Genomic DNA, 25,797 nt, shown 5'->3' with positions numbered 1-25,797 from the left:
AGGCCACCATTACTCGCTGGAGTCCAAGGGCAACTGAGCAAAAGATTCGTGACAGCATCACTGATCTAAGAAGCGTGATAATGTCACAGGGGGAAAGCGAAGTTCACAGCATCTACAGGCTGGCCGAGCTCACTCAAAACCTGCTGGTAATTCCTAAAATCAGCCTCATGGAAAATAATGCTTTCACACCATGTGTGGTGAACATGTGGGTTTAGCTGAAAATGTTTCCTGTGATCTCCTCAACAGATGCTGAAAAATCAATCATGGGAGAAGAGAAGAGAGGAATCAGAGAAGATAAAAGTGAAAATAAAGGTTTACACCACAATTGCTTACATTTATTCACAAGTGCAGTGCAGCAAAAAATATAACACAAAGTGTTTACAACATAACAAAATGAGCTCCATGTTTTATATCTGGCAGACTCGCAAGACCTCAAATAGCAATTTGCTGTTTTCTGGGGATCCTCACACCAGCAACACACAGGGCACAGACACAGTGAAATATCTGCAGGACCAGCTGAGACAGGAAATGGAGGAACATATTAGAGGTAAAATGCTCTGATTCAAAAGTCACAGTTCCACATGGCCAACCATAACTAGTGTATTCTGTGTGTTTCTAATATTCACAGAAGGAATAGGGAATGTAGAAAAAGTCCAGGAGAGCGTAACAAGAATCCAGCAGCTAAAGGAGGCTCTCCGGGAGGAGACACTCAAGAGTGGAGCCGTAACTGGGAATTCTCCTCTCTGTCAACAAGTAATGCACATTATTTGGCACCACAAACGCTGAATGATTACAGCTAATTTAGAAAATACTCAGACCCCTTCACCCTCTGTTGTAGATGGGAAATATAGCCCCACACCTGCTGCAGTGAAACACCCACATAGCATGATGCTGCCATTGAAATGCTTTAACTTGGGGATGATAATAGCAGGCAATTGGTGTTAGTTTTTTCTCTCTTCTGAACCAAGTCCTTTCAGTATGGATTAGTGAGCTCCAAGCATATTAGTGTTTGTCTTTTATGCAAGACCGGATTCCAGCTAGCCTCTCTACAGGCCCGATGATGGAGTGAAGCTGACCTTGAGCTCAGTTTGGCTGGAACAGCATCTAATGGAAGTTTTAAACTTGGCTCCTGGTAACAGTCAAAGCTTTAGAAAATGGTCTACACTCGTGCCCTGATCGATACAACTCTACAGCGGATCTCTTGGACTTTTAGGTTTCAACCCCTTCATCCAGATTCAGTTTTCTGACAACACAGTAAAATGTGCAAGAGCAAAAGGGGTTTGGGTATTTTCCAAAGCCTTACGTGTGGTTGGATAATGCAGTAACAAGGCTGAATCAATAGTCTTTTCAACATCTAAAAATAATTAATGTGTACAATGTGTACAAGAGTGGGAAGCCCACACAAAGGCATTTATTTTGCCAATTTAATGATTAGTCTCAGTTGGAATACAAAAAGGCAGAGGAACGGAGGAGGCAACTTAAGGAGGATCATGGGAGATTAATTCAGGAGGAGGTGGAGAAGATGGAGAGAGACTTGGCACAGGAAAACCTGCCGGTGAGATAATGAGATACACTAACATTATTCTGTTTGTGATCTATCTTAGCTGAGGATGCTGAGTCAGTTTAAATTAATGCAAGGCTGGATTTATGGCAGTCAGTGGAATTCACTGCACAATTATGTCATTTTCTTGCATATTTTTATGGTTTATGCATTCCTCTGTTAGAGAGAAGGTCCTCAGAGAGAGCTGCTGGTACTGACCAGAGAGAGACAGGTCCTGGTACTGCAGATAGAAGCCCTTCGTGCCGAGGCCCAGCAGACTGAAAAAGACCTACAGGATCAATATGAGAGACACCGAGCAGAGCTACACTGTCTCAGGGAGGAGAGCCTGCAGGTGGGAGTTTGTTACGTTAGTGAGAGAACTATGATTCAAATAATAGGACAAAATTACATTTTATTAGTTTCTTAGTACATTGACTAGGCTCTCTGAACGGCAGATTTAGCAAGTTCATGTAAATCTGAATTACCTCTGAAATTCAAAACACCAAAGTAAAAATTTTTTTCATCCTAAGAATGATCAGAATTTCTGACTCAGACTTGGAGATCAGTACGATGTGTAAATTTTTAACTGTCTTCAGCTCATCTGCACTTCTAAATTATTTACACACATCAAATATTTTGCAGACTGATGCTGTGTGTGTGTGTGTATGTATATACACACAAACCTATCATTTCTATCTAGCTGCTTGGTAAAAATACTTATATAAAGCTTTTCTAAATCATATCCTTCCCGCATCACCCCTATGCTGTTATCTCCCCAGGTGTTCAGAGTGTTTCGTCAGGTAAGCGAAGAGCAGAGGAAGATTTCAGAAGGCAGATACAGAAGCGTGCTGCTGGAAGCGGTGCAGGATGCCATCTACTTGTCTGCACAGAACCAGCAACTGCAGGCTGACAATAAGCAACTCTGTAGAGGTCAGTGTAAATTACATTAGCTCGTCTAGACATGTGGTTGGATGATGAAACTTAAATGTTTTAAAAAGTCTGTTTTGTTTTTAAAAACAGCACTGGGAGAACTGAAGGATACTCTATCTGTGCGAGGTGATGCTGTGGCTGATCTCCCGTCAACGCTGAATATGTGACTCATATCTTTACGACGAAGTGTGCTGATTGTAAATCACGAGAAATAAATGTCAAATAAACTGGTTTTCCCCCACAATTTATTGGTTATTAAAACACTAATAACACATTGATGTTGTTCTTGGCAGAGAAGTTAAAAAAAAAAAAAGAAACAGAAAATAAAATAGCAGCACTCTGAAATAATTCACTCCACATATAACATTTGCTTATGGATTGATCTGAATCCACTGCAACAGTGTAACAATTATAAAGTCAACATCTGAACATGATTCAAATTGTCAAATTAGGCAACATGACTTAACGTGACGTACGGCAGTATGGTCACAAATGAAATGTTGGATTCCAAATAAAAAAGTCCAGTTTCAAGTGTCAGTAAGAAGATAAGGCTTTAAAAAAACAAACAAACAAAAACAAACTGAAGTATGGTAAACTGTGCTGGCGGTTCCTTTGATAGAGATTGCACTATCTGTAATACAGGTAAGCTGCCAGTCCAATCATAGCAACAGGTACTGGGAACAAAGGAGTCAGCTGCAAACCTAAGATAGCCCAAGACAACAGCGCATTAACCAGCATGGAACAGGAAATGACAAACAGTCTGGTGATCCCACTGCCATGCTTGAGAACCACAGACATCAGGAGTCCATTTGCCGCTTGTCCTGCTATGATGATCCAAACCACCCAGGAGTAGCCCTCCAGAAAGCCCTTGTCACTTGCTACAGAAAAGAAAGATGACAGTCCATTGATGGCAACACCAAACATATAGAGGTAGAGGTTCTGAAGGCTTAGGGGAAGCTTCTGGCTCTTCAGTATCCCCTCTGTGTAAACTGCTGCCAGCCCTGAAACAGAGCAGTACATCAGCACAAGGAAAAGCCCCCAGGCTGTGATATGAAGCCTTTGAACTTCCTCAGCTTCAACCCTGTCAGGGAGCTCCAGATCCAGGCTGCTGTAACTGTGGCACACTCCTGCAAGCATGAGGAGTCCCAGGCCTAACCACTGAGCAGGCTGGAGCCTCTTGCCCAAACAGAAGGAGTAAAGCAGGGCAGTGGAGGCAATTTTAAGATTTGACAGTACCTGGAATGAACTGGGGTCCATGTAGGCCTGCATCAGAACAACCAAGTTGTTGTTGAGGGCATAGAGAATGGCAGGGACCGCATAGGGTGCCACAAAGGCAAGGCGTGAAGCAGCACGTGAGGCTGATGTACCACCAGTTAGAACAAGAGTCAAGAGAGACACGAGCAGCTTAGCTAACTCGATCATTACAACGCATGAGGAAGGGTTAAAAGGGACTTGACCATCTACCTTGGTGAGAGTGATGAGTGGTGCATGAGAGCCATAGATGAGGACCATCAGCCCCAGGAGAACACCCCACTTAATCCTTTTCACCCACTGTCTCTTAATCCTTGCTGGGGAACTGGACCCCACATTCTGAATCACAATCATAACTGATGACACACAATAAATACTTATTTTCTAACACCTTCAATCCTTGCTAAAGTGCAACAACCCCCCCCCCCCCCCCCCCCCTCCCTCCCCCACTTAAGATACTTTAAAATGAAAAGAAATGAATTACAACATTTGATTGGTAATTCATAACACTTAGATCTTTCTCTGCGTAGATATGTATTTTAGCTAAACAACAAAGGTGCAGGAAAGATTTCTAGCCTATTTTACACATTATCAGTTAAAAATCTGATGGACAGCTGCAACAAAACTAAGGTGATGAAATCCAAAGATTCAGAGTGTTAACACTGGACAAATGCAAGTGTGGAAATGAAACAGCAGCATGTAACATCATTCAAAACAAAAATGCGCGAAAAAAAAGAAGCATATATTCAGACCCCAGTAAAACTCAAGTTAAACGATGACATCCATAAGCCAGTCTAGACAAGAATCCTGATCTATCATGAGCCAGGCACTCCAGGATTATTTATTCTTAAAAGTCTTTAAAGTCACCAGAAAGACACTCCAGATTACTTTGGTCCTTTTTTCAAGTTGTTCATGTACTCTTTAAAGGTCCTCTCTATGTTGGGCACTTGATAATTCTGTGCTGCGTACATGCCAGTGACTGTTCCCAGCAGGACTCCCAGGAAGGCAGATGAACGTAGTCTTGCCACCACATATCCAGCCAAAAAGCCTTTCAAAAACGGCGATCCCAGCACTGAGCCGCCCTACAAGGCAAAACACAGATATTTAATTAGAACTACATAAAGTTTGGACACACTCACCCATTCATATGAATGGGTGAGTGTGTCCTATCATTTGACTGGTACTGTACATACTGTACAGACTTTTTAACATTTTCTAATCATGATTTCACTTTCATCAGTCTGAATGAGCGACTAGTGTTCATTTACAGCCATCAGTCAAAATACAACTCCTAATAGAAATTATATACACTCGCTGGCCACTTCATTAGGTCCAGCTGCTTAAGACCGCAAATATCTACTGAGCCAGTCGTTGCATTTATGCATGTAGACATGGTCAACATAACCATGTAAGTTCAAACTGAGAATCAGAATGGGGAGGAAAGGTGATTTAAGTGACTGAGGGTGGAATGGTTGTTGATGCCATACGGGCTGGTCTGAGTATTTCAGACATTGCTGATCTACTGAGATTTTCCCACAGAGAATGGTTAGAAAGAGAGAAGATATTCAGTAAGTGGCATTTCTCTGGAAGAAAATGCTTTGCTGATGCCACAGGAGACTGATGGGAAGGCAACGGTAATTCAAATAATTGCTCATTACAATCAAGATGTCTGTGTAGGTCATCCAGGTCATTGCAGTTTCTGGAGCTTGAATAAACACGATTGGACTTTTAGAAGATGTTTCAACTCTCATCCGAAAGGCTTATTCAGTTCTAAAGATAAATGGTGGAGAGTCCTAGGTATTAAACCCGAGTGGGGGTGTCCCCTGGAGGTGGTCATTGACCCACTATTGATCATGTGAATAATTACATGAGCCAAGGTGTGAAAAAAGGCGTGGGTCATTGCAATCAGTGGTTTCGTGTGAAACCAATGTGGGGACCACCCCACCCACTCTATCACATAATCTATTGAGGTGTGAATGGGGATTGAGGTTCCTGAAAAGGGCGCTCAGGACTGCATTGTAGATGGGGGACAGTTGTATCGTAAACTGATAGGTTCAGATCATTTTAAAAACTCAGAGAACAAACACACAACTCTTTTGAACTTGCGCAAGGAGGAGAGATCCGTTCCTTGAACTCAGCTCTCAGCTGAGCGGAAGTTATCTGTCCTGCGAACTGCTTCCTGCGCAGCGCTTTTATTCTGATTTTCACAATAAGATCACGTGGGTTACATCAAACACAGTTTACAGCATGTAATAAACAACATTCTTGGCTTTTTCCTTACCATATATGGTCGTAAGCATACTGTGACATGTGCGCATGTAACATGGCGTATACGAGACACGTATCCTATATGTGTTCTCTGCAGGCTGCTCTCAGCCTGCAGATAACTACAACTTCCTTTGTAAGAAATACCACCACGTGTTCCCATTTCAAACATAAAAACAACAGTATCATATGCACATAAAACAACTTATAGAAAATATACAAACAGAAGATATGATAATTTATAATAAACAGAATGGAATTTATACCATAACTCCAACAAAACCACCACCTCTGTTCAGTGATGGTCATTCACAGTTGACAGATATTTTACTCCTCTTTTAAACAGCCTGTTCAGGTCAAAATGTGAACACTGGCATCCTCAAAGAGTGCCCTTTCTCCTCTAGGTGCAGACGTAGAGCTGACTCTTGTCCTGTCGAGCCGGCTCTTCTATATTGTGCCATGCGTTTGTGCAGTGGCTGTTTGGTTTTTTCAATGTAGAGGTCCACACTCCTCGCTGCACTGGACAGCATACACTACGTTGGTTAGTTTTTGTTTGGGAGTTTTGTCCTTGGGATGAACCAGTTTTTGTCTTAGAGTGTGGCTGGGTCTGAGGTATACTGGGATTCTTGGAGAAAATTCTCCTAAGTTTCTCCAAGAATCCTTATGTAGCAGGTTTGTTAGTTTCTCTAACAAACCTGCTACATAAGGGATGACAACGTTGTATCGTTTGTCATTCTCTTTCTCCCTAGGTGGTGTCTGACCTTCTTTCTGTGCATCTTTGCTGATTTGAGTAAAACCCAGTTGGGATAACTTCCTGCCACCCAGCCACACTTTACAACTAATTTTTTTCCCCCTGAAAGCCACAATCATGTCCTTTGTTTTTGACATGTTGAGCTGGAAATAAGACTCTTCACACCACCTGACAAAATGTTCAGCAACAGCTCCATGGCTTTTTTGTTTTGTTTTGTTTTTTGGCCTCACAAAAGACTAACAATGACCGTGTCATCTGCATGCTTTAAAATGGTTCTACCATCAAACATGGCCTGACACACGTTAGTACATAGAATAAACAGCAAGGACGCACCCTTGTGGTAAACCAGTGGATATGATTTGGTCAAACTGAACTCCATTTCCTTTAACTCTCTGTGCTCTGTTAGTTAGGAAGTTCAGAATCCAGCCAGCAAGATTACTGGTTAACTCAAACTGATCTAAAAGCCCGTGGATCAAAACGTGTGACTGAACGGTGACTGTTGTGATTTGGCGATTCATTAAGAAAGCTGACTTGAAGTGATAGCACGCTGTACCTAATAAAGTGGCCAGTGACTGCATATTGCTGCAGTAGATCCGCAGAGAACATGCTTCCACTTATCTGGGACACCTGTAATAACTCACCTGGGGAATTCCTGCGGATACTTCACGCTCCACTCGTCTCTGGATGTCCTCCAGCTGATTTTTGAGCTGCGTTAGATCTTTCAACTGTTTCAGAGGATCCTAGAAGAACAGCAGGTAATGGAATTAAGACTAGAAACGATGTGATAGTTCAAAGTTCATTTATCTTGCTAAACAAAACGTGTCTACAGCGGTCTTAAAACGAGCATCGCAAGTTATTTAACCAAACTCCACACTTCTGTCCAAGTTTTCTCATCGGCAAAACTAAAGCCGACCATTTTCATTTAAACGTGATGCCTGCCAAGGAAATTAAACGTTAATATCGACGTAAAAACGTTACTGAGAGAAACACTTTTTATCGTCCTCTTCTAGAAGAAGCCATCGTGCGATGAAGCGCGTAAAATTAAAACATTTTTAAGCTAAACCACACACACACTCACTAACCTTGTCATCCGCCATTTTGGCTCAGTGGGCTGATCAGTGTTCGGCTAATAAGCCTGTGCTGCAGCTGGTTTTTAGTTTCGGCTCGATTAGGACGGCCTGAAATACAATGTAATAAATACGATCTAGAAACGGAAAGCTGCTGCTGTTAGCATATTATAAAGTATCTTAAAAGAGAGAGAGAGAGAGAAAAGAAAAATGTTTTTTCACCTTTATTTAGATTATTGAATATTTAGAATATTGATGAATAAAAACACTTCCATAGTGTTAGTGCATCATGAAAAAGCATGTCTCTGGACATGATTTTGTTTTGTATGAAACACTTTGCAAAGAAAAACAAAACACTGGAAGCAATAATTTTGCTTTGCAAAATTGGATTTCCTCTATAACGAAATTATGAGGTTTTGTTTGTTTCATCCATTTGTAAATAATAATAAATATAATTGTAGCTTGTGTGTTCCAATTTTCCAGTTCATGAAGAAAAAATCTTTAGTAGTCTATAGTTTCAGTATTGGTTTCACAAAATGAGCAGAGAGCTAAAATATAGACTGAAATATTTTCCTTGAAGGATGTTCATAACTTTAAAGTCTAAACTGTACGAGCGCCTTTAAGCGTCTCTATTAAGGCTCATGTAATTACACCCATACTTAATTTATTGAGATTGTCACTGATTTTATATTGTTGCCTAATCAGCCCAACCATGACTGTTTGGTCATTCATTCCTATTCTTACGGACTCCGTCTAACGCCTACTACTCTGTTATTATACTGCAGCACCTCTAGAGCAGGGACGTAAATCAAACTCATTTCACATCGTGGGAAACATGCAGCCCACTTTGCTGGGCCGATTCTGGTCCGCGGATCTTTTATTTGACACCCCTTCTCTAGAGGCATTTAACCGGAAAACAACTACGCCTGCCCGCATCCGCAAGCACTACTCCGTGGGACGCACACTACACTTCCACGTGTCAAAAACGTCTTGCGTGATTGGTTTAATGTATACATTCTGGAATGTGATTGGTCAATGACCATGGCAACAAACCGCCATCTTTTTTTTTATGACGACTAGCAATGAAGCTGCTTTACAGCTTTCCTAGCATCGTCAATTTCTTGATCTAATGGAAAGAACAGGCGATCTGTTGCACTTTGTACCACATTAACACAATGTCTGACTTTTCCGGCGACTTCTAAACGTTGTTCAGGCAGTTTGTAGTACCTCGGGCCGTCGTAGGTAAGGCTTCAATAAGAAGGCATTTCATTGGATAACCCACTGACCGTGCAGGCAGTATTAACACACGCCATTAAACATACTTTTAAAACAAGGAAGGAGCAGTGGTTTTAACATGTTGGTTTGGTTTAGTGGCTCTCCCTTAGGAATGTGCATGACAGTGCATCATATTTTTTTGCAGTGCTATATTCAGGTAACAGCCTTGAGTCATACTGCACTACTTTTAATATTTTTTTTTAAATTAGCTATAGCCTTTATGAGCGTCTCTGCTTTTCTCTCTTCACCCGAGAAAAGGAGCTGAAATAAACCCAGTTAAAAGCACTGCAGGATTACTCTGTAATATCATACCTGCCCTGCTGTTCAAACATGTCTTTGCGTCTTAATTGCATGTTTGTGTTATTAAGCATGAAATGATCAAGAAATACAAATTTTCACAGGAATGTTTCCAGAAAATTTGCAAATTGTGCCCATTTTGACCTTTATTATTTTATGTGTTGTGTATGTTTGTCTGTTCTTAGTGTTTTTGTTTATATTTGCAACCACGTTTGCCATCCTCTTGAACTGAAGAAGAGACTTTTAGTCTCATTGAGACCTTTGCTTGGTTAAATAAAGTAGCTTTTATTTTTTTCTTTTTAATTTTTTGAAAGAAAAAATGTAAGAAAAATGTATTCTATCCATATAGTTTCTATTTTTGGTGTTTCCTTTTTAGAAGTGAAGTGGAGATGGCTATGCTCTGACACCCCTGTAATAAATTCCACCTTCTTGACAGTTCAAACATGGATCCCCTGCTGTGTGTCATTTTTGTCCTAGATCTTTGGGAACATGGACAAAGTGGAGCTTTTTGAGGTTGTTAAAGTGACGGAAGAGGTGGAGAGTGCCTACAGCCAAACAGAGGTGGGATCCCTCAAAAAGAGGAAGAGCAAAGCTCAAGATGACAGTGCAGAGAAGCCTAAGAAACCTAGGTAAAATTAATCAAATGGTTTTCAACGGTTCTTTCATCACTGGCCGAGCTTCAAAGAAATCAGAAATGTATAAAAATCGTCATGTTCTAATTGTAGACTTGGAATCTGTTGTCTGCCTTAGGTCTGCCTATCTGCTGTACTACTTTGATGTTCACCAGATTATGCAACTTGGAGTCTCTAATATGCCACAGTCCGAGATCAACAAGCGTATCAGCGAGAGCTGGAAACGACTCAGCGTAGCCGAGAAAAGCTACTACCTGGAGAAAGCCAAGCTGGAGAAGGAGGGAATAGATACAGTAAGCCACATTCTCAACTTTTTTACATAAGCAAACCAGCAGATCAGATTAGCTGAGAAGCCCATTTTATATTTTAAGCCATTCATCTGTAGAATAAAAGTTTTTTCAAATAATTATTTTAAAATTAGGATCTGGCACACTTTCAAGGAAATATCAGCGAGTTGCAAATAAAAAAAATATCAGGGTGCTGCTCCTTTAGGCTATTATTCATGTTCAGAAACTTATTCCAGAGAGCAGGTTTAACACACTCTGAGTCTAACCCTCAACTCTGAGAGCCTCCAGATTTTTATTTTATTTTTTTTAGTTTTTAAAGAAGAGCTGATCAGTTATTTCAGTCAATGAAAAAAAAATTAAGAGCTTCCTCAACAGTGTTTTACTATATTTCAAAGTGTGTATATATATTTCTACATGAAATAGTGTCAGAACACATTCAAAACTACCTGCAGCTAACTATGTGAAGTCCAGGTTTCTAATCTCACTGTTGTTAATATGCACACATGCAATCATCCTTAGAATTATACAAGTCATCTCCAAGATGATAGACTCACTATGATAGTATAATATTCTTAATATTGTAGGAGTGTCCCATTGCTGCACACAGTCACATCATGACAAGTAAATGTTTTAAGCGTTACAGAGATGTGGTTTATTAAACAATGGTTATTACAGTAATGCATGTTTAGGTTTTCTGTGCAGTGGAACTGGTTGGCAACCTGACAGCTGCTTTTATCTCCACAGAGTCAACCCAAGCTAATATTTTATCTTTTAAAAGAAAAGCTCATCCTTTAAGAATGTTTCCACTGATAGAGCGCTTCTTTTGGTATAGGATGTTGAGTAAAGAGCCATTCCTCCTGTCAGTTTTATTTATTTATTTCCTTTGTGAATGCTTTTGGCCATAAAACATTTTGTTGATTGTGCTTCTTTCTCAGTCATCTCTTAGCCCTTCCAAAGACCTGCCAGGCTTCCGCAAAATCCTACCTAGAGCCAGTTACTTTGTTTTGTCCAAAGGCTGCTCTTCAGATCACCAGCCAGGAAGCTCTCAGTCAGAGCTCAGTGTTGATTCTGTGGACAATCCAGCTGAAGGCGGCTTGCCCTCAGTCTCCCTTATTCAGGAAACCCGGTTGACACCTCTTGGGATGGCTGGTGAAGTGGAACTTTTGGAGCCCCCCATTGTTGTTGAGGAAATAGCAGAGGAAACAGCAGCGGTGTCTCCTGCCCTCCAAGGAATTGCACCCTGTTCTTCCTGCTCCATCTCACCCAAAGCAACAGTCTCTGCAGACTCCAGTGTCTCACAGGGCTCTGCTGACTGTTTAGCAAATGGGGTCACACTGAAAGGAAATGAGGCAAGAGCTGGCACTACTAGTTACAGTGCCACAATGGTGCAGCAGACACAGGGACAAACCACACAGGTGGTGGCCATCATACCCACTCAGGTACGACCTAAATGTCCTTCACCTTCTGCTAGGTAGCAGAATGATGTTAATTCACTTACATAGTCATGTCATTTTCACCACAAGATGTGTTTTGCTGATTTCTTTTGCTTTAAGAACCTGCTGGAGCCCAAGTCTTTGGCAGCTGTGAGCTCTGTGGGCCCAGTGGTGATGGTCCCTGTGGGAGCCAGCATAGAGCAAAGTGCCAAACCTTCATATAAAATGGTAAACATGTACAATATTTGTCAAACTTAAAAAAAAAAAAAAAACCCAGAATCTGGAAAAGTATAAATTTGATCAGTGGGACTTGAAAGACCTGAACTTACATATTTTCCTCTTCTCATCAGTCTGTGAAGACGTACACTAGGAGAGGTCGAGGGAGGTGTCTGAATCCTGGCTGTTCATTTATCTATGTCACTCGTCACAAGCCACCAACTTGCCCCGACTGTGGGAGCCACTTGGGTGGTAAATGGATACCCGCTGTAAGTGTCAGTTAACTATATGAAAAAATATTCAGTATTTTTTTGTGGTTCTAATCAGTTAGCTTTGGCTTCAATTTTCATAATAGGCAAAAAGGTCACATGAGAAACAAGCTGCTTCCAAGCAATTACAACATACAGCTGAAACCAAACCAAATGAAAGCCTTCAAGCTACACAGGCAACAGCTCAGGAGGGGGCTGCTGATGTCAGGAAAACAAATATTACTGCAGGCAACAAAGAAGGTCAGGTTCTGAGGTGCTCCAGAAAGCAGCGTGCAGCTTCAGCTGGAGTGCCACAAGAGGGCAGCAGCACCAAGCCAACAACTCGAGCAAAGTAAGTGCTGTTCCTACAGGTTGTTACTGTTCGAGAGCCGAGTCCCCGAGGCCATTCAGTTGGATATTAAGTGTGTTCAGTCTTTTAATGAAGCAAGTTGACTGCATGGTTTAACTCGTGATTGAAGGGACTCGATTTAAATATGGATGCATTATGCTTTAGCTGTAGAAGGTAAACAGTGTATACAGTACAGTGCAAAAGTCTTAGGATCACTTCTTTTAGTATAGACTGTCATTTCTTTATGTTTTGCTTCAAAGGAGCCAGACTTTCTTGTAAGTTTTTTGAAGGGTTTTTGAGCAATAGTTCTTCAGGCTTTCTGAAGGTTTTTCAAAGCTTTCTTTGGACATTGGGTGCTTTTTCCACTTATTTTCAGTCCAGTCCTTGTGCCTGACATTTTCAGAAGAATATGTTTTTTGTTTGTTAAGTCGCTTAGCACTGACCCCTGAATCATTCAAGCATAACAAGCATAAAAAAGGCAGCTAACCCAAGGGATGAGCCAGTGTTGTCAAATGTTTTTTTTGGTCATTGGCTGCTTTTTTTTTTTTTTTTTTTTTTTTTTTTTAGGCCAGCATAATTTATTCAAATTTCTTTAGTTAAATCTATGGAAATATGCCAAAAATAACACAGTTTAACAGGCATAAAATTGAATTTTTGCACCAACAAGGTGATTTTTCAGAGAGTTGTTAGCATTAAACACATCATTTTACCCATTTCTTTAGTTGAATCTATAAAAAATGTCAAAGATAAAACAAATAGCCGTCCAGGTGATTCACAAAGAGCTAATAACGGCATATCTCGGCATGGTGTGCAGCCTATCCTTGAAAACAATTTAGGAAATTAGAGAATCGAAGGACAAAAGAAGAAGTGTCAGGCCTAAAAAAAACTTTCTGTAGTGGGTAAACAATATGTGAAAGTCATGTCCTCAAGAAAAAGGAAAAAAATGTAGCAAAGCCCTGACACAGGACCTTCAGCTGATCCTTCTGCTGTTCATTGAATCCTTCTCAGAAATTGTCTCAATGGAAGGGTGGCTGCCAAGAAGCCATTCTTAAGAAAGTGAAACAGGGAGAAAAGGCTGAGGTATGCCAAATTACACAAGAACTGGACTGAAACTCTGTGGCCTCAGGTCATGTGGAGTGATGAATACAAATTTGATGTTTGAACTAGTTTGTATGGAGGAGGTCAGGAGAGAGGCACAACAGCGTCGATGGGCACCTGTAAAACAAAGTGGAGGCTCTGTCATGGTTTGGGGCTGCATTTCAGCCAGTGGTGTTTGGGAAATTGCCAAATCTGATGGAATTATGAACACAGAAAAGTACCATCAGATTTTGATCCACTATGCAGTAATATCTGGAAAGGGTCTGATTGGCAACGGCTTCATTTTCCAGCTTGACAATGATCGCAACCACACTGCCAATGCAGTAAAAGCATCCCTGGATGGGAAAAAAACACAATGGAACACATATGATCAGTTGTGGATTGACCTCCCCAGAGCCCGGACCTCAACATCACTGAAGCAGTGTGGGATCATCTCGATAGGGAATGGAACAAAATGCATCCAGCATCCAAACTAGTGCTTTGAATGTCCTTCAAGGAACTATTCCTGAAGACTACTTAAAAAATGACAAGAAAATTGGCTAAAAGAGGCTACGATGAAGAATAAAGGTGGTCATACCAAATATTGACTTTCACGCTAATTAGAATTGTACAAACTCTCTTTTTGCCTCATATACTGTATTTCCATGGATGTTTCAACCAATCGCTGCACTTATTTCCCATCTTCCTAGTAAAATCTAAAGAAATTAGGGGTAGCTCAAGAATTTTGCACAGCACTGTACGTACACTAATGTGTCTGTTTATTGTTACAAATACACACCTATTTTTTTTTTTGCTGTTTACTATATTTCTCTTAATCAGAAGAGCGGCAAAAAACTTGTGGTACAAAGACCTTTTTTAAATCTGAAACTGTGGCTGAGCTGTTTATTCCCCATTATGTTTTGACACTAGGGCGCATCTGACTTGACATACTTACTGTCTCATTACTAGACAAGTGAAAGACAATCCTAAAAGTGCCATAATCCAGGGTCAGCAACGGAGCAGTGCCACTGTGCAGAAGAGGCCTGTGAGACCCATCCTTCCTGCCTGCTACAACACAAGTAAAATAAAGCAAACCCACCAGTAACGATTTGTTGCCTGTGTTAAATTAGGTTCTCACAGCATCAGCATCTGTGCTTTATGTTTGTGTTTTAGGTCGGGCTCTGTTTCAGATCATAACTGTTCCACCTGACAAAGAGAAATTTCAATATTCACACAACAATAATTCACCGACTGGTAATGTTCATTTGACTGTATTTGTAAATAATCTTTATTCCATGTAATCATCAGCTTTGTAGCTTGCATGCTGTTATTACATGTTTGCTCTGTGCTTATTGTTGGCATATGCAGACTGCTTTTATCTGTACTGTCTGAGGTTTCAGCTCCCAGTTGATGTGGTTGGTTTTTTTTTTAACCGCAGTGCCACGAGAGAGTTTCTCAGGTCTCAAACCCAGCACTTTAAAGCAGCTCGGACAGACGGTCCCAACAACCACAGCCAAACAGGTTAACACAGACATATGGTTACACACACACACACACACACACACACACACACACACACACACACACACACACACACACACACACACACACACACACACAGATTTGTAACAACTCCAAAAAGGCAGATTTAATCTTCTTTCTAATTGTCTGCATGCGTTTCCATAGGATTTTCCCGGCTCAGCAGAGAAAAGCCAGCCCACGTCGTCTCTGACTGACAGGAGAGTGAATGTCCTGTCAGTTATGCCTTTCAAACAGCAAACAGTTTCCAGCTTTGTGAGTATATTGCTTGCAATTTAGTCTGCTCTAATTGTGTAAAAAAATGTGTACTTTTGTCCCTGGAGATTGCTTGTTTCTTGATATTTGAGTAAATTATTACTTGTTTATTCTCTAAGGACTTGGGACTGTCCACAGCACGAGGCAGGGGTCGGTGTAAAAACCCATCTTGTGACTATATTTATAAGAACAGGCACAAACCTGCAGTGTGCCCGAAATGTGGCTGCGAGCTGACCCAGAAGAATACCAAGGCAGCAAAAGTGTGGTGAACCTTCTGTCCCCCAGCTGTTTTTTTTTCCTTTCCTTTTTTTTTTTTTTTACCTTTTTTAAAATCACATTTATGAGCCTTAGCAGTAACATTGCTCTCATGATTTCTTTATTTCCCTTTTTCAGTCTGAGTCTCTGCTGTATCCGTACCATCCTCTTACTCCTGCTCAAAAAGACATCCAGCGTCAAAATACGGTGCAGTTACTGCGCAGTTGTTTGCAGATTCCTGAGAGTGAGACTGAACTTCAGGAAACGTTAACCCTCATCCAGGAGCTCAACACTTTCCAAATTGTCTTTGTTCAAGTGGGTGATCAGGAACAGGAAAACAGCACCGAGGCAGAGACCCTGTTTCAGTCGAGGTGGCCTCAGTACTACGAGTCAGCAGCTACTCACTGTGGCTTGTGTAACTACCCTCTCTTCAAAGGAGGCCAGAGGTGAGAAGATGCATGACAAGATTTGTTGTATGTTCAGTGCTGGTATGTATTTTTGATATCTGGTCCCTTATGTGTGCTGTCGTGTGCGTGTTCATTTTTTGTACATTCTAGTACTGTTGCAGGACAGGAGGACTGCTGGCTGCTCACTGAAACTCTGATGCAGACAGTCTCTCTCCAGCTCAAAGTGTGTCTCAATGTTCAGTGCCTGGCCCTGCACAGCTTCACCGACCTGCATCCAGGTAAGTAGAGACATTCAAACAAAGAAGCTCCAGATTTTCCTCTTAAACAAACCAAAATGTGTTTTAGATTTTAGATGCTTCAAATCGGGCACCTTTATCTTTGATTACAGTTTTGCACAGTCTTGGCATTCTCGTGGCTTCATTTGGAACCAAAAATATCAAAATCTCATCAAACACAGCACGCAGGCTATAGTTTTGCTTGCTTAAGCTGCCGGACAGGACAGGTTAAATAAAAAAACAAAACAAAAAAACATTTGTACTCATCAGACCAAAGGACAGATTTCCACTGGTCTAACATCCGTTCCATGTGTTCCTTGGCCCAAGCCATTCTCTTCCTCTTGTTGTTCTTCCTTAGAAGTGGCTTCTTTGCAGCAATTTGACCATAAAGTCCAGATTCACGCAGTCTTCTCTGAACAGTAGATGTTGGGATGTGTGTGCTACTTGAACACTGTGGTGCTGTTAACTTGCGGTTTCTGAGCCTGGTAACTCTGATGAACCTGGTAACTCTTGGTCTTCCTTTCCTGGGGCGGTCCTGATGAGAGCCAGTTTCATCATAACGTTTGATGGTCTTTGCAGCTGCACTTGAGGATACTTTCAAAGTTCTTGAAAGTTTTCGGATTGACTGACCTTCATTTCTTAAAGTAATGATGGACGATTGTTTTTCTTTACTTGAGTAGTTCTTGCCATAATATGGATTAAAACATTACTCATATAGATTTATACACTGTATACCAACTCTACCTCTTCACAACACAACTGATGGTCTCAAACACAATTAACTCTTGAGGCACATCTGAGAAACATAACTGAGAAAATATCAGGATGTGCAAAGATGCCATCTAAGCAAGAGGCGCCTGCTTTGAAGAATCTAAAATCTAAAACATATTCTGGTTTGTTTAACACTTTTTTGTTGACAAAATAATTCCATATGTATTTCTTCATAGTTTGGATGACTTTAGTATTAATCTACAATGTAGACACTTTTAAAATAATGAAAAACCATTGAATGAGAAGGTGTGTCCAAACCTTTGACTGGTACTGTGGATTACCTTAAAATCAGCCGTCAAGTTCCTGCAGTGAAAACCATCTCTGTGTCAGACAGAGATTAAAATAATGTTGCATTTACTGGTTACCAACATTAAAAGGGGCACCACAGCTATGAATTATATATACATAACATATAATATTCCAGTAAATGGTGCTTCTCTATTTTTAAACTAGATAACAGCAATATTGCACATTGCTATTATTTTCAAAAACTGCTGTTGTCATCATCTTTTATTCCCATAGTAACTTTTAATAGTACAAAAAACAGGTAGATATTAGTTTCAGCTTCTTATTCTGCCTCCTTGTAGGCAAAGTACCACAGAAAATAATATTTTCCTTGTGTCTTCATGGTAACAGCACTACGTGCATATAAACAGCTTATCCTGCGGAAGCATTTTTTAAAACTGTGGTTTGGCCTGCAGCCATGTTTCTCTTGTGAATCGAGTTAATGATTCTTTTTTTATTCTAACAGGCCTGTTCAACATTGGAAACAGACTGCTGGTGAGCATTGACCTGTTTCTGAAGATCAGGGCAAGCATCAAACTAGGCCAGTCGCCCTCACTGGCAGCCAAGACTATATTAGACCACGTCCCCAGTCATCCTGGTAAATCCTTTATTACACTCCACATACAGTGCTGTGAAAAGTATTTGCTCCCTTCTTGAGTTCTTAGTGTTTTGCATATTTGTCATGCTTACATATTTCATATCATCAAACTCATTTTAATATTAGCCAAAGATAACCCGAGTAAATACAAAATGTAGTTTTTAAATGATGATTTCATTTATTAAGGCAAAAAAAGCTATGCTAACCTACCTGGCGCTATGTGAAAAAGTAATTGCCCCATAAATCTGATAACTGGTTGTGCCACCCTTGGGAGCAAGAACTGCAATTAAGCATTTGTGATAACTGGCAACGAGTCTTTCTCATGGCTCTGGAGGAATTTTGGTCCACTTTTCTTTGAAGAATGGTTTTAAGAGGGTTTTCAAGCATGGACGGCCTGTTTAAGGTCATGCTAAAGCATCTCAGTCTGATTTAAGTCCTGACTATGACTGGGCCACTCCAAAACCTTCATTTTGTTGTTTCTGAGCCATTCACATCTGGACTTGTGTATTTTGGATCATTGCCCTGCTGCATAATCCAAATGAGCTTTAGCTTCACGGCATGAACTGATGGCCAAACATTCTCCTTCAGGATTTTCTGGTAGAGAGCAGAAATCAAGGTTCCATCAATTACAGTAAATCATTCAGGTCCTGAAGCAGCAACACAGCCTCAGACCATCACACTACCACTACCATATTTGACTGTTGGTATGATGTTCTTTCTATGAAAGGCTGTGTTAATTACAAACCCATTACAAATCCAACACACCTGAGTGGTGGCACCTGCTTACTGGTGCTCTTGTTGCCCAGTCTCTTTCTTAGGCCTGCATGTCTTTAGATGTTGTTCTGGGTTCTTTTGTGACCTCCTGAATGGGTCGTCATTGTGCTCTTGGAGTAATTTATATGGGCTGACCCCTGCTGGGAAGGTCCACCGCTGTTCCAAATCTTCTTCATTTGTGGATAATGGCTCTCACCATGGTTCTCTGGAGTCCCAAAGCCTTAGAAATGGCTCTGTAACCCTTTCCAGACTGAAAAATATCAATGACTTTGTTTGTCAGCTGTTTCTTTAGATGTGCTGCTTTTTTTTTTTTTTTTTTTTTTTTAGATCTTTTAGTCTGCTTCACTTTGTCAGTGAATTCTTGATTGAACAGGTTTGGCAGTAATCAGGCCTGGTTGTGGCTAGTAATATCAAACTCAGCTTTCTAAAAAATGTGATTAATCACAGTTAATTCATCATTAAACAAGATGGCAATTACTTTTTTGCACAGGGCCAGGTAGGTTTGGATAGCTTTTTTCCCATTAATAAATAAAATCATAATTTAAAAACTGAAATTTATATTTACTTGAGGTATCCTGGTCTAATATTAGAATTTGTTAGATGATCTAAAAGAAGTGAGTGTGACAAATATAAGAAATCAGGAAAATAATAAATCAATAAGGGGGCAAATACTTTTTCAGGGCACTGTACATTCCTTCTGCCTTTGTATTGGCCTGCAACTTTTAAGTGGTTTTTACAGTATGTTTCCTCTTTTTGCTTTTGCGCCCCAGTCCATTCTCTCAATCCAGATGAATCATCTCAAATTCAAGAGCTTCTCCTGAGTGGCTACTGGGCCTTTGAGTGTCTTACCGTACGAGATTACAACGATATGATCTGTGGCATCTGTGGTGTTGCTCCAAAGATGGAAATTGCACAGAGATACTCAAACAATGTCCTGGAGCTCAAGAATGTGGAAGTGAGAGATTGGTGATAAAATCATAATTAACGCCAAAAAAATGTAAATTTTAGCAATGGCTGCTTTGCTTAGATATGTGTTTGACTATATGCTCTTTTGTTGCATCCTGTTGTGACCTATTTGCAGTTTACCTGGCCTGAAATTTCGGTATCAGATGAGGTACATGTGGATGACTTCTGGCTGACGATGGAGAGTGAGGCTATTGAGCAAGCAGCGTTCCCCACAGACATCCCAATCACACGGGTAGATGCTTCCATAATTGCTCCCTTCATCCCCCCTCTGATGAGGAGTCCCACTGTTATCAACACAGAGAAGAACAAGGTCCTGTCACACCCAGAGCAGCCCCCGGGTATGTTCTTCCTGTAAATTACCGCTGACTTTAATCTTCACATGCATAAATCATGTGATTGTTTCGAGCCCTGATCCCACACATTTCTAAATGCAAGGGAATATTTAGAAATGAATGTGAAAATGTAACTTCAATTCTTTGTTTGTTTGGGCCAATAATAATATGATAACGATGCAAATATAATGGAGACCTTCTTAGGCAGCAACCGCAAAAATAGCTTTAAAAAATTATTTTTCAGGAAATCGTTTAAACAGTTTAACAGTAAACACGTCACATGACCATTCACGTGTGCTGCGTGTGTGTCCGTAAACAGGAAGCAGAGGGTTAAAAAAGAATACTATGCAGGAAAAATCTCAGTGGCAAAAAATGAGATCAGGCACGTCTTTGCTTTGACTGATGATAACAGCTGTTACTGAACCATGGGAGCACCACAGATATGTAAGGCAGTGAGTACTGATTGGGGGATGGCTATAAAGGAAATATGGAGCATTATGCATTGCTAGAGGAAGTCATTGCAATGGGAAATTTATGTCCACACAAAAAGTATGAAATCTCAAAAGCAGCCTAGCGATAATATTTAAGAGTAATACATACTCACTGGCCACGTTATTAAATATACCCATTCAACTGCTCATTAATTCAAATGTCTAATCAGCCAATCACATGGCAGCAACTCAGTACATTTAGACATCTAGACATGGTGAAGACCACCTGCTGAAGTTCAAACTGAGCATCAAAGTGATGATTTAAGTGACTTTGAATGTGGCATGGTTGCCAGACAGGCTGGCAGACATGCCACAGAGAACGGTCTAAAGAAGAGGTGAAAATGTCCTGTTGATGCCAGAGGAGAATGGCTAGACTGCTTTGAGTTGATTGGAAGGCAACAGTACCTCAAATAATCGCTCACTGCAGCCAAGGTGTGCAGACGAGCATTTCTGAACACGTGGCACATCGAACCTTGAAGCAGATGGGCAGCAGTCCGCACTGAATGCCACTCCTGTTAGCTGAGAAAAGAAAACTGAGGCTACAATTCACACAGGCTCACTAAAATTGGACAATAGAAGACTGGAGAAAATGATCCCAGGTCTGCTGAGCCTGGAGTTTTGCTGCAACGTTCAGATGGTAGGGTCAGAATATGAAGTCTGTTTAAAAATGTTGGAGTAGTGTGGATACAAGGGGTAAAAGTAATAAAAGTCATGTGCTTTAAAATGAAATGCATTACAAAATGGGTGAGGTCATATTTTAAGACAGCAGTGTTCATCATGTGCTTCAGGAGATCCGTCAGTTTTGGTACGCCTCGTTCATGATGGTCAGCTGAGACTCGACAAAATTGAAGATCACACTGAGGACGAGCTGAGAACAGTCCTGGACTGCTGTGGGGCGAGCATCACCCCAAACTCCACCAAGGTAGGTGTGTGTGTGTGTGTGTGTGTGTGTGTGTGTGTGTGTGTGTGTGTGTGTGTGTGTGTGTGTGTGTGTGTGTGTGTATTTTTTTTTCTGTTATGAGGATGCTGTGGGTTAGGAGATAGATTGGGTCGTATACCAATCGGAGGGTCAGGGGTTCGATCCCTGACTACTCCAGTCTGCATGCTGAAATATCCTTGGGTGAGATGCTGAACACCAAGTTGTCCTCAGTGCATTCATCAGAGTGTGAATCTGCTGACTGTGTTACTGTTAGAACAAAACACTACTACTGTTCTAAGATCTCGGTTTTGTAGATCAGAAAATCCCCCACACCTGCCTGCTGCTCCTTGCATGTTGTCTTGTATTTCCACAACATGCTTTGCATATGAGGTTTACTTTAGTCAAAAAGAGGTTCCCTTGGTCATTACTCAATAATTTGGGTTCTTACTGTGTATTGTTCTTGTGCTTATTGCATAATTCTCATATCTTTGTGAGAGTTTGTATCAATAAAATCCTGCTTTCTGTCTCCCTCTGAATGAGTTAGGATGAACTGCTGGCCTCTCTGATCTCCTTGTACACGCTTGTTCATAGCGGCCTCTCTACTTCCTCACGACCCCCTGCGCACCTCACTGCAGGCAAGCTGTCCAAAGTCTGCCCCCACAAGGTGAAAACAGCAGCCCTTTCATTGTTGTCCGGTTGTGTGTGAACCAGTTTTTTACAAATGAATAAATTCAATGCATCACCTTGTATCACATCCAGTGCAGTGATTCAGCATTTTCAAGCTCCAACTGCAAATATCATACACGAGGATTTTAAACAAGTAAAGAACTAAAACACAGAAGTCCTCTGTGTGATTTTAAAGCCTCTCTCCTACGGCTGTGTGCAGGTCGTGTGCGCCTCTAAGTACTTGGTTAGAGGAGAGACCGCTCGAGACCACGTAGACCTGCTGCTGTCTTCTCGCTATTGGCCTCCAGTGTATGTTTGCGACTGTGCTCGTGAGGTGGCCCTTTGTACTGACTTACAGTACCCAGAGCTGGCAACACAGATGTGGGGCAGAAATCAAGGCTGCTTCTCGGACCCTTTTGAGAAACCAGAGGTGGGTGATTCCAGTGTAATGCACTTATCCAGGAGGGAAATTTGAAACAAAACAACTGAACTTGCTGTCCTGTTAATGTACAGGTTTATTCACACACAGAAATTATTTTAATTATTGGAATTGTTTTCATCATGTAGAAATCTTTTAAAATATTAATATAAATGGTAAAGTGTTTATTTAGTTTATTACTTTAAGGAACCGTGAGTCCACTTTGAGGAGAAGCTGGTGTTGTTTTTGTTTTTACTGAGTTTAGCAGCATTTATTTGTTTGGTTGAAATAAGCATTAAATAAGCTGTTATTATATCAGTTTGCATTAAAAAGTTTAAAATCTCTCCTTTATCTTCTTTAGCTCGTGTCATGTGCTGAGCTCCAGGATCAGCTGTGCAGTGCTGACTTGTCCTCAGGAGCAGAGAACCAGCAGGTCCACCCCATCACCAAGTCTTGTTCCTGCTGGCTGGTTCATCCTCCACAGGAAACCCCGAAGCCTCCTGCTCCCGAGCATCATTCTATGATCCTCTGCAGAGACCTGGAGCCTTATGTTAGCCTGGTAGCTGAGCTAGAGACAGAGAAGGGAGAGGGCGATGATAAAGAGGCACCACAGAAAGAACAATCAGACACATCAGAGAGTGAATCAACAGAAAATCCTGAGAACTTTCCTTCAGTGAGTCGTGCACTGAAACAACCTATTGTTTTCAACAACACAGCTTATTATTACCTATACAACCGTATGGTAGATTTTTTCACTAGCAGAGACATTGTGAGCCAGCAGATCAACCAAGTAGTAAAGGCCTGCCAGCCTGGAGAGGTAGTGATCAGGGATGCTCTGTACCGACTGGGAGTGGCACAGATAAAAACAGACAAGGAGGGAGATGAAGGAAACGAGGTGGAGGGACAGGCACAGGAGGAGGGAATGGAGACATTTGAGGTTGTCCTGCATCAATAAAAATGTTCAGGTTAGAAAGCTAGATAAATGACCAGGCAGGCAGAGAGGTGGACTGAATGTATAATGGCTGCAAAATGGTAAGTAAATATATGGTAAAGAAGTATCATAAGAAGAAATGGAGGTGCTATTAGTGATTGTAGTGATTGAAGGGTTAACCCTGACAAAGGAGAGCAAGCTTTTAAGACAGAGATCAAGCAAACATTGTTAAAAAGGTTTTACAGATGTACATCAGAGTGATGGTAACTGAATGTCAAAGCTGTCCTTCTCAAGTGACTAAAAGAATGTAATCTCTGTATATATATATATTTTTAGCAATAGGATGTTAAGCAGCACGGTGGCATGGTGGTTAGCACTGCTGCTTCACAGCTAGAAGGTCTGGGTTTGATTCCACCGTGGCCCGGGCCTCTCTGTGTGGAGTTTCCTCCCACAGTCCAAAAACATGCAGTTAGTGCGGTCAGGTTAATTGGTGATTCTAAATTGCCCATAGGTGTGAATGTGAGTGTGATTGGTTGCCTGTCTCTCTGTGTTATCCCTGTGATAACACATAATGGATGGATGTTAAGAGTGTAAAAAAAAAAAAATGTCTATGTAGGGTGAAGTAACCTTGAGTTTTAAATTGGTGCTTTCCTGTGACTGAAAGAATGTAAGCAGGAGTTCATTCGCTCAGCTGCTTCATACATGAATGTAAATATTTAGCTTTGAATTATATGGTATATTTATAACCCTTTGCCATTTCTGCTTTATGTTTTTACACTCTTACCTCTCAAATGCCATCTGCTGCCTTTTGGACTAACGTGTATTTTGGGGAAGGGATTATTAAAATGTTGATTTTAATGTATCATAATATGGCGATGTACCCTTGTTGGTAGCTTTTGCTTTAATTTGTATCACACTGAATGGGTTGTGTTGACTCATGTGAAACAGTCAGCCGTTAAAGAAACAGCTACACAAAAGATGTAATATATCTATCAATGTGAAGTATGTGAGAGAGCTTCCATTTTTGTTTGTTTGGTAGGGATAAAGCTAACTTACACTTTGCCTGCCAATTAAAATTAACAATGAATGAGCATTGAGGCTTCAGAGTTGCTAATAGGTACACCTGTTGATCAAGTGCATCCAAAGCAGCCATGTGTAGTGATAATATACAAATATAGCCTGTAAATTAAACTGCTTGTGTAACGAATAAATATAAAGAAATGGATAATTTTGCAGTTTTTCTGGGACAAAGTGGTCAAAGTGTCATAAAACCTGAGAATTATAAATTGCATTATGTTTAAATAACATGTAAATATGGAAAACGAAACTGAAAAACTTAAATTAGACTTCACTGCAGGAAATATTGTATAACCGTGTAGCGGTTTTATGTCAGCTACTGCAAATCTGTTGTCTGTGAAGAGTTTTCTTGTTTGCTTCTTTATGAAAACTGTTAGAAATGCTGACAATCAGAACGACAAGCAGTTACCACATGAAGAGCCTTCAAACGTTAGCATGGTTTTCTGAAGTGCTGCAAAGTGAAAGAAGTGAAAGAGCTCCAGGGAATGGTTTCTGACACCATTTATGGAAGCAAGCAAAATACTTCTAGATTGAATCGGATAAAAGTTGAAATTATTTCCTTGACTTTATGAGCTACATATTGCCCCCTTTTGTGTTTTGTTTAGTTTTTTTATTTGTAATTTAGGGATTAATGTGATAATGATAAATAGGTCTAAAATTTGTTGCACAAAAACACAATTTTTGTAGTTTAACATTGTCTCCACCATGTTTGACAGATAATTGGATAATGAGCTGAGTTTTTTTTTTCCCCCCTCTCATACTTCTCTCTTCTCTGTTAATCTTGGCTTCATCTGTCCAAAGATTTTTATTGAAGGCATTTTATTTGTTTTCTGGCAAAGTCTAATCTGACCTTCCTGTTCTTTAGTGTAAGCAGTGATTTGCACCTTGCTGTAAACCAGGGTTATTATAGTTAACGAAAACGAACGAAATAACGAAAACTGAAATTGAAAAAACATTGTCGTTAACTGAAATAAATAAAAACTATAATTAAAAGGAAAAAACGATAACTAATTAAAACTGAATTGTGAGTTTACAAAACTAACTAAAACTAACTGAAATAATCGATAAACTTACTTTCATTTACTTGTTTTTTTGGGGGGTTTTTTAAGCCTTGTGGATTGATATGAAATCATTGTTTCCGCTCTCCGAGTTTAAGCTGGGAGCGCCACAGGACAACTGTGTGAGTGCGCATGTGCGTGCGCTCACCGCGCTGGTCCGCA

The 25,797-nt window shown here is 40.6% G+C and overlaps 3 protein-coding genes across 5 annotated transcripts; 1 reads left to right on the top strand and 2 right to left on the bottom strand.

The window, feature by feature from the left end:
• Positions 1 to 2,712: 2,712 nt before the first annotated feature.
• LOC115787018 (probable UDP-sugar transporter protein SLC35A4) lies at positions 2,713 to 4,142 on the bottom strand. Its single transcript, XM_030739577.1, has one exon. The coding sequence runs from the start codon at positions 4,073 to 4,075 to the stop codon at positions 3,098 to 3,100; it is 978 nt and encodes a 325-aa protein (XP_030595437.1). The 5' UTR covers positions 4,076 to 4,142; the 3' UTR covers positions 2,713 to 3,097.
• A 45-nt stretch (positions 4,143 to 4,187) lies between these two features.
• On the bottom strand, positions 4,188 to 7,858 carry LOC115786421 (SLC35A4 upstream open reading frame protein-like). The gene is made up of 3 exons (XM_030738556.1): positions 7,820 to 7,858; positions 7,379 to 7,477; positions 4,188 to 4,803 (listed from the first exon to the last, which is right to left on the bottom strand). Exons 1-3 carry the CDS (start codon positions 7,832 to 7,834, stop codon positions 4,606 to 4,608), a joined length of 312 nt encoding a protein of 103 aa, XP_030594416.1. The 5' UTR covers positions 7,835 to 7,858; the 3' UTR covers positions 4,188 to 4,605.
• On the top strand, positions 7,292 to 23,915 carry hmgxb3 (HMG box domain containing 3). 3 transcript variants are annotated; one of them, XM_030738555.1, is made up of 21 exons: positions 7,292 to 7,492; positions 9,854 to 10,005; positions 10,127 to 10,301; positions 11,231 to 11,734; positions 11,849 to 11,956; positions 12,079 to 12,213; positions 12,300 to 12,544; positions 14,588 to 14,697; positions 14,792 to 14,872; positions 15,057 to 15,139; positions 15,305 to 15,412; positions 15,532 to 15,672; positions 15,806 to 16,113; positions 16,225 to 16,352; positions 17,872 to 18,003; positions 19,548 to 19,732; positions 19,859 to 20,081; positions 21,355 to 21,488; positions 22,030 to 22,149; positions 22,372 to 22,581; positions 22,931 to 23,915. In XM_030738555.1, the coding sequence occupies exons 2-21, from the start codon at positions 9,866 to 9,868 to the stop codon at positions 23,522 to 23,524; spliced, it is 3,864 nt and encodes a 1,287-aa protein (XP_030594415.1). In that variant the 5' UTR covers positions 7,292 to 7,492; positions 9,854 to 9,865; the 3' UTR covers positions 23,525 to 23,915. The 3 variants fall into 3 exon arrangements, with proteins under 3 accessions (XP_030594415.1, XP_030594414.1, XP_030594412.1); XM_030738554.1 differs by lacking the exon at positions 7,292 to 7,492 and adding an exon at positions 8,887 to 9,046; XM_030738552.1 differs by lacking the exon at positions 7,292 to 7,492 and adding an exon at positions 9,139 to 9,236.
• The last annotated feature ends 1,882 nt before the right edge of the window (positions 23,916 to 25,797 follow it).

Source organism: Archocentrus centrarchus, chromosome 10 (genome assembly GCF_007364275.1).
Source record: "Archocentrus centrarchus isolate MPI-CPG fArcCen1 chromosome 10, fArcCen1, whole genome shotgun sequence".
NCBI lineage: Eukaryota > Metazoa > Chordata > Actinopteri > Cichliformes > Cichlidae > Archocentrus > Archocentrus centrarchus.
Note: the sequence above shows the minus strand (reverse complement) of the source record. Positions and strands in the feature narration are given on the sequence as shown.

What these genes read in the sequence shown, in the direction of transcription:
- LOC115787018 (XM_030739577.1), bottom strand. Translation starts at nt 4,075, where the DNA reads ATGATTGTGATTCAGAATGTGGGGTCCAGTTCCCCAGCAAGGATTAAG.
- LOC115786421 (XM_030738556.1), bottom strand. An exon ending in TATCCGCAGGAATTCCCCAG is followed by an intron (nt 4,804 to 7,378) that starts GTGAGTTATTAC and finishes TTTGCCTTGTAG; the next exon opens with GGCGGCTCAGTGCTGGGATC.
- hmgxb3 (XM_030738552.1), top strand. Translation starts at nt 9,159, where the DNA reads ATGTTGGTTTGGTTTAGTGGCTCTCCCTTAGGAATGTGCATGACAGTG. An exon ending in CCACGTCCCCAGTCATCCTG is followed by an intron (nt 18,004 to 19,547) that starts GTAAATCCTTTA and finishes TTTGCGCCCCAG; the next exon opens with TCCATTCTCTCAATCCAGAT. An exon ending in ACACCCAGAGCAGCCCCCGG is followed by an intron (nt 20,082 to 21,354) that starts GTATGTTCTTCC and finishes CATGTGCTTCAG; the next exon opens with GAGATCCGTCAGTTTTGGTA.